This window comes from Pimephales promelas, chromosome 1 (assembly GCF_988280905.1).
Source record: "Pimephales promelas chromosome 1, fPimPro1.hap1.1, whole genome shotgun sequence".
NCBI classification, from domain to species: Eukaryota; Metazoa; Chordata; class Actinopteri; order Cypriniformes; family Leuciscidae; genus Pimephales; species Pimephales promelas.
The window spans coordinates 9,225,109-9,238,249 of NC_142769.1; the positions used below are offsets into that span (position 1 = coordinate 9,225,109).

A 13,141-nucleotide genomic window follows, 5' to 3' on the forward strand; every position below is an offset into this window, starting at 1 on the left:
CACACACACACACGGACAAACACACACCCGTGCGCGGCCCGTTGGAAGCGCTGGGCAGACAGAACAGCTAGGCTGTTATTGTGTATTGTGCCCAAATACATTAGTTATCGAATAGGCTGCTCAATCACACCTTATTCGATCCTAAATTTCAATCTGATTGAAAGGGGAGGTTTATTAATTTCATAATCCAATATAGAGAAGAGAACATAAACACTTGATCGAATTGAAAACCGAAACTGAAAGCACGGCGCATATGTGCAATGATTCGAGGACGAGCTCCCCCCGGCCCTGAATTGTCAAAAGACCTCTCAAAATGCTGGCTCTGGATGCGAAAAACGCAGAAAATCGAACCCGATCCGATTAATTTTATGACGGACGAAAGTTTCGGAGGCGGTGTGCAAGCGTGACTGACATAACGTGAGGTCGAATTTTTTTTTTAACGTGCGAAAATTTCGGATGCGAATTTCGGACTCGGTGTGCAATGGCCTTACATCAACAGTTTCAGTTTTTACCATCAGGTTCATTGCTCAGACTCCCATTTGTCAAAACATCTAGATTAAAACACTCCTTTGTTCCGTCTGCTGTCTCTCTTCTAAATGCAAGGAGGGTAAGGTAGCTTACACATCTTGGAATTGATTAGAATGTGCATTATGTTATTTTATTATCCTATGTGTATTTATGTCTGTAAGTTTGTGCTCCTATGCTGTGAAATCAATTGCCCCACTGAGGGGACAACATAAAGGTATTGAACTTGAACAAGTGGAGGTTCCCTAGGAAAACACCCACTGATATCTCGCTTGCTTCATGGCACCTTGAGGCTGGGGCCTGCAGTTTGTACGAGGGTACCAGCTTGGGATCTGGCCATCGTCTTAGAAGGTCTCTCCCTAGCTCTTTTCGAGCCCTTCGAGGAAGTTTAGGAAAAGTTTCATACTCTAAAGACTATCCTTAATCTATCTCATCTCTAAAAAGAATAGGAGATATTCAAGCACTTTCGGTGGCTCCCTCGTGCCTGGAATTTGCTCCTGGTTAGGATAAGGCCTTTCTCTGTCCGAGACCAGGTTATGTTCCTAAGGTACTAACTATTTCTGTCAGACCTATAGTTCTGCAGGCTTTACGTCCTCTGCCTTTTCTGGTGTCAGACCAGGAGAAACTTAATTTGCTGTGCCCCGTTAGGGCGTTAGATGCTTATGTCCACAGAGCTATCCTGTGGAGAAGATCGGAACAACTGTTTGCCTGTTCTTGGGTCACCTAAGCAAGGGTGTCCTGCATCTAAGCAAAGGATGAGCAAGTTGGTGGTCGAGGCCATCTCGCTTGCTTACGGTTCGGCCCATCAGCCTTCACATTTGGCTGTAAGGGGTCATTCCACCAGGAGTATGGCTGCCTCTACAGCTCTTCTTTCAGGAGCTTCTCTTCAGGACGTTTGTGATGCGGCAGGCTGGTCCTCACCGCACACTTTCATCAGGTTTTTTATTCCCTTGACCTTAGCTCCACTCCCGGAGCTCAGTTTCTCTCGTCGGTTTGTGTCTCCTAATGACACACGACAGGAATTTGGTCGTATGGGGATGTGGGTATTGCGTTCCCACTGCGATTACACGCAGCGGTAGTCCCTGAAGGGGAACGTACCGGGTTACGTATGTAACCCTAGTTCCCCGAAGGGACGGACGCTGCGTGTCCTGCCATTCTCCCGGCATCCCCTTGGGTCGCTTGCTTTAGTAACTTTAAAGGAGCAATGTGTGATTTTTAGCGACATCTAGTGGTTCGGTTGCGAGTTTGCACCAGGTTTGCACTAAGGTCTCAGCCCACTGCTCACCCCTCCCTTTCGAAGAAGCTACGGTTGCTAAAACGGGACAAACATCTCGTCGGCTGAGACAGCAGAGAATAGCCAGAGTAAGCCAAGAGTGTGTAACATTGTCACTGTTTCTGTACCACAGTCCATTATAAACCACATCATGAATACTGTTTACAAAGCCATAGTCAGGTGAGGATCAAGGGTTTTAATATATAATTTAATAAAATAATATTAATCAGCTGATTGTCTCACAAACGTAACCAGCTGCACATTTCTCCCCACATACTGTAGCAAACCCATAATACAGCGAAGGAGCAGCTATATATATTTTCTAACAGGACAGTAATAGTTTAGCTGGCTAATATGAGCTGTTACTGTGGCTGAGCTGGGACGCGTCCGCATGAGTCCAAAGGTCGGAAGTGCGCGCGCTGTTACAATCATGTCATCTCCGCATCCCATAGATTCTATTTACTACACACAATAGGCTTTTTTTCTCTGAATTTGAAAACTCTTCGCGATCGACTTTAGTGATAAAAGACTTTAGTGAAAGTCTCTATCGACGGGTTAGTGATTCCTGTAACGTACTGTTTTACGGTCAATGACATGAATACTAATCATCAGCTGTCTCACGAACGTAACAGCACATCTATCCCCAACATAACAAACCCATAACACAGCGAGGGAGAACTAAGTTACAAGAAACAATCCCAACTACATATTTTACACCACTCACAAGGGAAAAGTCACTACTCACGGAGTGTAAGGCTAGCTTCCAGCTTTCCGCTACTTCTCTTTCAAGGTAGTGATGAAACGCGTTCTGTAGCGCTGTTTGTTCGCGTTCGGCTACGGTAGGAATATGACGTCACAACATGGCGACCTTCATAGAAGGGGATTCCCGCGGTTATGGAGATATAAATGTCTCATTCTAAGGTAATAAAAACATTACGGTTAATTAAGTAAGTTCTTTATACACCACTGAAAACATAGTTATGGATGTCATATTGCATTTCTGTTAATAGATACTCAACTTTGTTACACATTGCACCTTTAAGCTGGCGGCTTGTGTGCTCAGGGGATAGTTATAGCTTCCTGGTCGATGACGTCACTCGCCGTACGCTCATTCTCTCCATTGATTGATTTCATTCATGCTTCAGACCCATCACGCTGAGGGCGTTCCCACTGCGATTACACGCAGCGTCCGTCCCTTCGGGGAACTAGGGTTACATACGTAACCCGGGACGTTTTGTAGCCATATGTAATGACACAAATTTCCAAAACTAGGGGGCGCTATAACTTAAGAAATCCTAATAGTGCAAGTGTGAGAAGTTTGTAAATAATTTTTTATGACTACAGACTCAGAAAAGAAAAGAAGAGAGGCTCATGTAATTTTGTCACTCATAGATATTTTGATATAGGAATATTTATTATGTCACTGAAAAATTCCTACAGACTGGCACATTAAAAGGTAGTTGCATGAGAAAAATACATTCAATTATTACCAAGGAAAATTCATCTTTTGTATTACAGAACAAACAATATTTCAATGTGCAACACAACAAATTCACTTAAATGTAAAATGCATTCTCAGATCTTTCTGTAAATATAAAAACAAGACATTCAACATAACAGGATATTGAATAGAACATATTAGTTAATATGCATACAATACATGCCTAATGTCACATCACATAAGAGTCTGATTTCCCAGACTAATATTGACAGTTTCTCAGATCATTGGAAGAATTTTGGAAATCTCATCTTAACAGCAACTGTCCGCAACCAACATTGAAAAAGAGATATTCTCAAATGTGAGATATTGACCTATAGTGGTGTGAAACAGAGCCACACTTTTTTTTTAAAAGGGGTGTTTTACCACAACTACAAAATCAAAATATAATTAAATAACAAATATATATTTTTATTTCATCAGATCGAACAGCAAAAAAAAAAAAAAAAAACTTAATGTATTTCCTCATTAAGATCTTTAACCATTCAGCATGCCATGTTACATCCAAACGATCATGACTTATTACGTTTAACCCTTTGAATGAATTCAAATTCTTTAAATGTTTAATGCTCAGATATCCATGTGACCCAAAGATATTTTTTTACCAGCATATTCCTTTCCCAGATGAAGAAAAAATACAACTGACACACTAAGTAAAAAAAAAATAAAAAATCAGAGGTGAATAGCTCACCATGGTTTCTGTTCAAAATCTTGTTCGTGCACAATGTTTATGGTATCAAAGGAGAGCCTTTTTATGCAATTTTTAAAAAAAAAAATTAGGACAACTTACACAAATCAGATGATGAAGATTTTGATGCACCAATTACAGCTGGAATATCTATACCTTTTATTGCAGTTAACTCTCTTAAGATAAATTAATTGGGATATTTTCACACATTTTAATGTAATAAATTCAAAGATTTAAAGAACATTACTGGTTGCATAATATCAACTATATTTCAGGTGCAATCATATAAACACAAATACCAGATACTGAAATTGAAATTCAGCCAGAACTGCTTTGGTGATGTTAGAAGATCTCATTATTTCAGTGAATTACATTTCTGTAACTCAGAACATGGTAACCGAAATAACTTTCTCTTCATTAAGTTGATGATAAATTTCATCATATCTTTCATCTATTTTTTTTTTTTTAGGAGCCTGGGTAAAATATACACCATAATGATAAATCCTACAAATATGCTTGAGATTTTGAGATATGTTTGAGATTACATTCAGACTTTAAAAGGAAGAGTTGATTGATCTGGTCAGCAGTTGCAGCTTCAGTCCAGCAGATAGCAGCATGTCTATGTCTCATGATGTGTCAGGCATGATGTGACGGTGAACACAGTCTATCCCCAAATTTGATTGTTTTTCTGACTCTGATCAGCTCTCTGATTGGCTGTAATTGGAAGAAATTTGCCCCAGCACGAAAATCTGTACTACAGGAAACAATATTAAGTTAACAATACAATATGTGTAATGTTTTATATTCAGCATAATAGCTATTGTCTTTTTTTTTTCTGAGAAATGTTTTTATGTAGTGATCAGTCAAGCAGAATGTTGGTTTACCAGTTTAAAGGTGACAGTCAAATACACCCTGTTCAGCTGCCTCAACATCCTCTTCTGTGATGACTGAAGTCCAATGAATAAACAAAAATAGACAGAGAGTTTGTTAAACGCCCGAAAGTAATTGCAACTTTTTCTCTCACAATTCTGACTTTTTTCCCTCACAATTACAAGTTAATATCTCACAATTCTGACAGAGTTATAAACTCGGACGGAAGGCGAAAATGCAAGATGTAAACTTTTGATGGCAAGACAAAATTTCAGAATTGTGAGATAAAAAGTCGCAATTGCCTTTTTTATTTCTAAGCTTTAACCCTCTGATTATCTTCATTTGTGTTTACACTCATTATGTTTGGGGTCTCCAGGGACCCCAGACAATAACATTTAATTTTGTTACAGAGTTATATAATATATATATATATATATATATATATATATATATATTACAAATGTAATTTTAGTCTGTTTATTAATGTTTTTACTCATCATTTGTGCAGTTTTTGGAGGATTTTTGATATCTTTTAAATTTCTATAAATAATTAAATATTTATTTAAATAGTCTTTTTTACAAAAAACAAAACAAAACAAAAAAAACAGCATTTTATGTCATCTTTACTTTATAAAAGACCAAGATTTCTAACTTTAATTAATGGGGATAACATGGATCATTTTAAATGATTTATTGTAAGTTTTTTGGAAAATGCAGTTTTAAAATAAAAAATAAAACTCACTTTAACCACTAGATGGCCATAGACTTCCACCATAAGCTATTTGTTATGTGAACCAAACTATCTATATCTTTTCACAAGTTTTTCCAGTTGGATTCATATCTAAATATTATAAACTCACAATTATAACAAAAGTTAAAATTAAAAGTTTTTTTGAAAAAAAAACTGAGCAAGACTCCAAATATTGGAGTCTTTAGATTTTATAATTTATTTCAATCATCTGTTTTTAATATAATTCTACAATTTTATTTCTACAATTTTACTAACTGTAACAGAACAAAAAATTACAGAAATTAACAGTTATTTTACATATTGAGTAAAAATACATGAACATCAAAATGCAATGAACTGAACAGCAATAACAAATGAGCAAATAAAGCAGTAAAAAAATCTAATTAGTTAAAAAAAACAGTGAATTGGGGAAAAAATCAAACAACTAGGAACAATAATTGGTGATCATCACATACAGTCTTGTTTACACATTTGCACTGCAGGTGTTTATGCGTCAGTACACTGCAGGCAGTATGCATAGTATTGCCTTACAAATGTATAACTGTGTGTGTGCGTGTGTGTGTGTGTGTGTATTGTGGATTATTTTTTTGCATTGTAGGAAAAAAAGTGTGCTACCTTATTTATTATAAATAATTTATTATTTAATCATTTCTGTCTATTTGATCTGCGTTGTTTCTTTGTTGTTTCTGATTTTGATGATGAATTTTTTTTTTTTTTTTTTTTTGGTAGATCTACAGTGTTACGAGGTCTAGAAACTTTCATACCATTTGGACAAAGAGAACATATTTTTAAAATTTACCAGAAGTCATTTGCAGGTCAAAAAGACCCCGAAGATAACGAGAGGGTTAAGCTTCTCTAAGTTCAGCAATTATGTGCAGTGTGTGTGAGAATATGTTTACCTGTGTTCTGCAGGTTTGATTGAGCATTACTGGACAGAGGAAAGCTGTAGGATCTGGACTGTAATGATGGGGGTGTTTCATGACTGATGCTCTTCGTTCTTTTACGGCATTCAATCGTCAGACGTCCATGACATGCTTTATGACAGTTCACCCCACAAACTGAGAGAGAGAGAGAGAGGTGGTAAATGACAAATATGGTTCAATAGAAATGAGATTAACCTCATTAGGGTAAAGTATATTTTAGCTTATGAGAAATGATTTCGGTGCAGTATTCGGCAACCATATTTCATTAACAATAGAAGTATGAAATTACATGTAAAGATTTAGCCTTCTTAAGTTCTATAAGGTTTAACTAATTGCATTTCAGTTAGCACACAAGTAGGCTATATTATTTTAAAGAAAATAATTACAAGGTCTCTTTTTAAAAGTATGCCAACGTGTACTTTTTCACAACACAACAGAAACTGAGAGAGTTAAAGAATAAGGGAGTCAAAACACCGGCAGAAGAGAGTTGATGTCTGAAGAGAGGAGGCATTTTGGCACACTCAAATGACAAGTGCTAAAAACACTAGCGTGACAAAAGATGTATGAAGATTAAATAAAAAAGGGAAGTACTTTCTCGTTTCTTCCACACCCTTTCATTTTCACTCTTGTCTCATTTCTCTCAGCTAAATGTCAACACTGGCTATTTTGGCCATGTTGCATGTTTCTCTTTTTACTCACACAATCACTTCTTACAGGCCTCCCTAAAAATATTGCTTAGACAAAGGCCATATATATATATATATATATATAGGAGAACTTTTAAAATAGAAAGTATAATAAAAGTAGTAGCCACAATTCACAATTTAGTATACAAATATTTTGTATAGTAGAATATATATGTAAAAATATTTGTATGTAGGCTATTGTGGTTGTCAAAACATTTGGTAGCCTAACTACACATCATTTTATCAAGTTTAGTGACAGCATGGTGCAATAATTGGCATAGGCTGCTGCTTTTATTATTGCTTGATTCAGATTTCATTTTATTCTGATCTTGATTCAATTTGTATACATATTAGGTAGGCTACAGTAGATTTATTATCGAGATTTTTTTTATCAAGAAAGAAAATCTCACCTAATGCTGTAAACATAGACTACAGAGAGCCCTGTCAGCTGGTATTATTAAATCTCAAATTAAATATAGGCCAAATCAAGTTTTTATTACAACAACTTTATACTATTTTAATGATATAAGTAAAAAAAAAAACATAATGTAGCTTAATATAGAGCACATATTTCACAAAATTCTCATTTAAAGGAGTAGTTCAAAAAACTTTTGCAGATAATTTACTCACCCCCATGTCATCCAAGATGTCCAAGTCTTTCTTTCTTCAGTCGAAAAGAAAGTTAGGTTTTTAATGAAAACATTCCAGGATTTTCTCCATATAATGGACTTTACTGGGAACCAAACGGTTCAAGGTCCAAATGAGAGTTTCAGTGCAGCTTCAAAGGGCTTTAAACGACACCAGACGATGAATAAGGGTCTTATCTGACCCATCGAGTCATGACTAATGGCGCTCGACCTGTAACTTTCACGTCTAGCGTCCCTAGAGGCCACAAGCTCCGCAGCACTGTCGCAAATTAAAGTCATCAAACAGTCAACCGGTCAGCCTCCCGTGTCTTTAGATTGTGTGTGCTTACAGTGTTTGAGGCGGCCAGTCTTGCCGTGCTCGATTCCCTTTTGCAGTCGGCTGAGAGAGAGCGAGCGGGGAGAGCCTCGTGGGGCTTATTATGTCTGTGAGTGAATGTGGGCGCGGGACAGCGGGCACATTCACTACACTGAAAACACCGTCAGCCTGAGCTGACTGTATGTGTGTTGGTTTATTTTTACAGAAACCGTGGGACATGTGGTGTGTTTGTGGGTAACTACTGATTGGTAGGCACGTTCACTACATTTAATGTAACGTTATATTTGACATGAGGTGATTTTATTAATGCGATGCCCTGCACTGAGGCTGAGGCGGGCTGTGTTTGTGTGTAGAAATGAACACTGGGCTGTGGGCATTTTATTACACTCATAACACCATCGGCTGTGGCCGGAATACCAGAAAATACTACACTGCTTATATGAATTTATCTGGGTTACCTTGGAAACGGCATTTGTGTGCAGGCAAGCGTCCGCATCGGTCAAGCACCCTTCCTCTTTTAGCTCACGCCAGCGAGCGAAGCAAAAGCTGGACCAATGTTAATCCTCATCGTGGCTTTTAATTTGACACTCTCCCCTTTTCTTTTTTAGTTTCCTCTGATGAAACCGTTGCCTTCTTCCTTGTAGCTGTTGTTCGGCCATGACGAAAACATACAGACGGCAATCATACGCGAGTTGAGCACTTAAATGATCGATCGTTTCGCTAGATAAGACCCTTATCCATGAAACTCTGCACTGAAACTCTCATTTGGACCTTGAACCAAGGTTTGGTTCCCATTGAAGTCCATTATATGGAGAAAATCCTGAAATGTTTTCATCAAAAACCTTAATTTTTTTTTTCGACTGAAGAAAGAAAGACATGGATATCTTGGATGAGATGGGGGTGAGTGAATTATCAGCAAATGTTGTTTTTTTTTTAAGTGAACTACCCTTTTAAATATATTATAATAAAAAATTTGACTAACCAACTTATGTGCTATGGTCATTAAATAGCTTTCCTGAGGTAAATGTAACGTTATGTGACATTGTAGTCTACTCATGCTGTTTTATTGACCTCTTTCCGTGGTTGAAAAACACTGATTGGTCGTTCTCATCCCAAGGCGTCATATACCAATGCACATATATCCAACGCACATACCACCCTTTATCTTCAATATGAGACGCAGATATATATGGGCCAGAAGGCGCCTCCTAGTGGTCTAACCCTAACCCTACCCCAGACCTAAACCTACCATAACCAAAGCGTATTATATTGACGCTAAAGGGTGCCATGTGCATTGGTCGTATACGCATTGGCAAAAGCGTCAGTATATGACACCATGTGATGAGAATGCGTTGATATTACAGTATGTATGAGGCATATACATATCGGTAAGTTGTAGGCTACTGCATCTATCAACACACGTAACACACCTATAGAGGGTATGCGTCACCGTCGGCTGGAGTGCCTGCAGTTACTCACAGTCTAGTTGTACAGTGCGATTGACTGTACAACTAGATTTGACAAAAAAATCGGAGGTATATTTTTACAGACTGCTATGGAAAGAGGACCAAATGGATCGCTGCAATTCACAGACACAACTGGACTCTGGTCAGCGAAAGGTGGATTTGCAGTTATCATTTTTTGTCAATATAGTGAATTTAGGTGTAAAACCATACCCATATATTTTGAATTGTTATATATATTAACAACTCATCAATTAAATATTTATCATTGCATATTCTGCATTATTGGATGTTATTTTAATAAACACTAACCAAAAAAAAAAAAACTATAATGTTTTAGGGCTGGATGATATGATGATATTGATATAAGTGATCACCCGGATTTAGACCTACCTATATTGTATTTATATAAAGCGTTCACAGGCAAATTTGCTTTAGCCTATGTTTAGGTCTATTTTGCTTTTATTTCCCCGGTGACGAAATAAGGCAAACATAAATCAGGCAACACGATCAATATCCATGGATCACTGGATCTTTATTAAGTTGTAAGGAACACTATATCGAGTCCAATATTTAGTTTAAATTGATAAAATTGTTAGTTTTAGTCGCATTTTCGCAGTTTCCCCTATTAAATCAAGTCACGCAGCAGATCTTTTGCCACTCAGTCAGACTGAGGGGTGTTGTTCCGGCGGGAAAGTGACGTCATCAATCCATTCCCTCTATTGATCATTTGTGTTAATTTACTATTAACTAGGCTAGTAAAGAGAGATGACCGGTTCAGCTGCCATTTGAACTGAGGCACAACAGCGATCTGTCACATTTAAAAGCGCCAAAACGGCAATTGTTGTTTGAATTTCATAATAAAATAGTCCAAATCTGAGAGCTGAGAATTTGTTTCATAGCAAAAGTATCCTTCTCTGTTTTGTCTGTCGGTGTCAGTGTCAGGCTCTTTGCTTCGCGACTTTTCTCTGCGTGAGAAAATGGATGTGTGGCGTGAGAGCATGTGAAAAGTGACAAATGAATCTCACGGTCACTGTGTGAGAGTTGGCAGCTCTACAGACATCACTAAACACAGCACATTTCACTTCTCCACAACAGTATTACAGGATTGTTCCTGCTCTCTGTCCTGGCCAGCCTTTCCTTGTATTAAAAATGAAATGTGACTTGTTTAAAAAAAAACAGATTCTGAACAGCTTATTGCGCTACTTCACCACTTAACAGAAATAATACTGTTTTTCATCCAAAGTGCCAAATAATATCATTGATATTTTTAAATCCTAGTTTAATTTTGAATCTGGCCCTGCTTCAGGGGGGCAGAGAATGGGGACAGGGAGTTTTTAAGCTTGAAAATATGCAAAAGCAACATTAACGTAGCATAAAAGCAGTTCATGACTTTGTGCTATAATCTTATACATCGTCAGTGTTGTGCAAGTTACTTCCAAACTGTAATACATTAGGTATTACTTGTTACTGTTATTTAAAAGTAATTCATTACCTTACAATATTACTGTCCCAGAATTGTAATGCGTTACATTAGTCATGTATTACTTTTGAGTTACTTTCACCAAAATAACTAAGTAGAACTTAACTTTTGGGCTGTAACGATATGCAATATGAAACCGAAATCGCGATTCGCCACACGACTCAGATCCACGAACCTACAGAATCGCGACACTCTTCCAACTCCAGCGTTATTCTCCTTACCGTCCAGATCCAATGCTGCCTTATCTTTAAATTAGGCTATTAGTATTATTTGAAGTTAACATTATAAAATACGTAGACCTACACCACAAAACTAGTTGAGGATAAATTATTTAAAATTGGGGAAGTCCAGCATTATGGACATGACATTTGCAGTCAAAACTTGAAATAAAAATTCTCAGAAAATACATGTATTGAAACGTATATAGGCTACTTCCTTAAAGGACTCCAGACATTAGACAAATATCAGTCTGTGTTTTATTTTTAATATTAGGGAAAAGACACACATTCATGCGTGACAAAAAAAATAGGAGGCAAAATATATTTTTTGTAATTCTGTTAATTACACTGCGCAACTCGGATGAGGAAGGGTTGGCTCTCCAGTCTCCATAGAACTTAAAATATTCATTTTATTTTAGTTTTCATGTTCGCATTTATGAGGAAAAAACAACGTTACAGACGCGACCGCTCTGAACTGGCACTAAAAGACTGCTTTAAAACTTTCACATAGTCTGTTGCCTTCAAGAAGTAAAAGCAGACAATACACTGTAATACAACCGTAATACAAGCCTCACTGAACATGTAACGAGTAAAATATTACTGAAAATTGATTAGTAATGCCTTACACTACTGCGTTACAGCAAAAAGTAATATGTTACTGTAATGTATTACTTTTGTAATGCGTTACTCCCAACACTGTACATCGTGCAACCGAAATTCTGGTCATAATTTATTGAAAACCTTGACAACCACCCTATAGCTACCCCAATCTTCTTTTAGTTTTGTGTGTGTGTTTTTCAGATTTCAATGAATCATGAGATACTGTCCAAAACTAGTTCACTGAATCGTTTTTGAATTCAACTCACTGACTAATTGAGTTAATAGCTTAAATGTAAGTCTGTTTCTCATTCAAAGCTACATATGACTTCAGAAGTAATATGGGCTGCTTTAATGATAAATCTATAGTGCTTTTTCATCCTTTACGAAGCTCGAAAGCTCCAGTCCTGTAATGGACCCTATGCGCGATTGCTTCTGTATTTAGACTCACTGGCCACTACAACTTTCATTACAGCGCAGTGTATGGATATCATGAGAAAATGTAGTATACAAAATTAAATCTTTTGGGGAAGTGTTACACTATCTATCAATACTTCTATATTGTTCAAATCTCTGTCCTATTGAGCTTTCCTGAATGGGTGAATTGGTAAAGGAATTGGTCATTTTTTTTTTCAGACATGACAAACATGCACATATACAATTCTCTCTTACCTTTGCATTTGTATCCTTGTTTATAAAAGCCCCATATCTTAAAAAAGAGAGATATACATATTAAAGTTATTTTTGAAGAAAGAGCGGGATGCAGAAAGGATGTTGAAAATAGTACAGAGAAGAGAAGAAGGAGGATCAAGAGAGAATGAGAATCACAGCAGGAAAACAATAGATGAAAGGGAAAGCCCAAACATCACAAAAACACAACATCAGAGGCCACACACACACAGGTAGATCTGAAAGTACCATATACACACAATGGAAGGGACTGGGGTACAGCATTCAATACACAGCTACTCACCACACCATGTTATAAATAAACCAACAGATCAAAGCCAAATGTGCTCAGTAGAGCTCATTTCTAAAACTGTCCAAGACACTGTGCAATAATTAAAGTACCCCTATTATGCTTTTGTATAGGTTCCTAATTTTGTTTCGAAGGTCAATAGGTGTACATGCATCAAAGGTCGAAAAACCATTGATTGCAGCATCACCTCTTTTCTCACAGTGTCTGAAATGGCTTGATCAAGG

The 13,141-nt window shown here is 37.2% G+C and overlaps 1 protein-coding gene across 3 annotated transcripts in view; it reads right to left on the reverse strand.

The window, feature by feature from the left end:
- Positions 1-3,172: 3,172 nt before the first annotated feature.
- LOC120477835 (RAS guanyl-releasing protein 2) overlaps positions 3,173-13,141 on the reverse strand; it is a 51,458-nt gene continuing 41,489 nt past the window's right edge. Inside the window, exons 14-17 of one of the 3 annotated variants that reach the window (XM_039669741.2) lie at positions 12,611-12,647; positions 6,505-6,663; positions 4,869-4,931; positions 3,173-4,698 (exon numbers count right to left, since the gene is read on the reverse strand). In XM_039669741.2, coding sequence (XP_039525675.1) covers positions 4,873-4,931; positions 6,505-6,663; positions 12,611-12,647 — 255 coding nt within the window. In that variant the 3' untranslated portion in view covers positions 3,173-4,698; positions 4,869-4,872. Of the gene's footprint in view, positions 4,739-4,868; positions 4,932-6,504; positions 6,664-12,610; positions 12,648-13,141 lie in introns of all 3 variants that reach the window. The other 2 variants (XM_039669740.2, XM_039669739.2) reach the window with 2 other exon arrangements.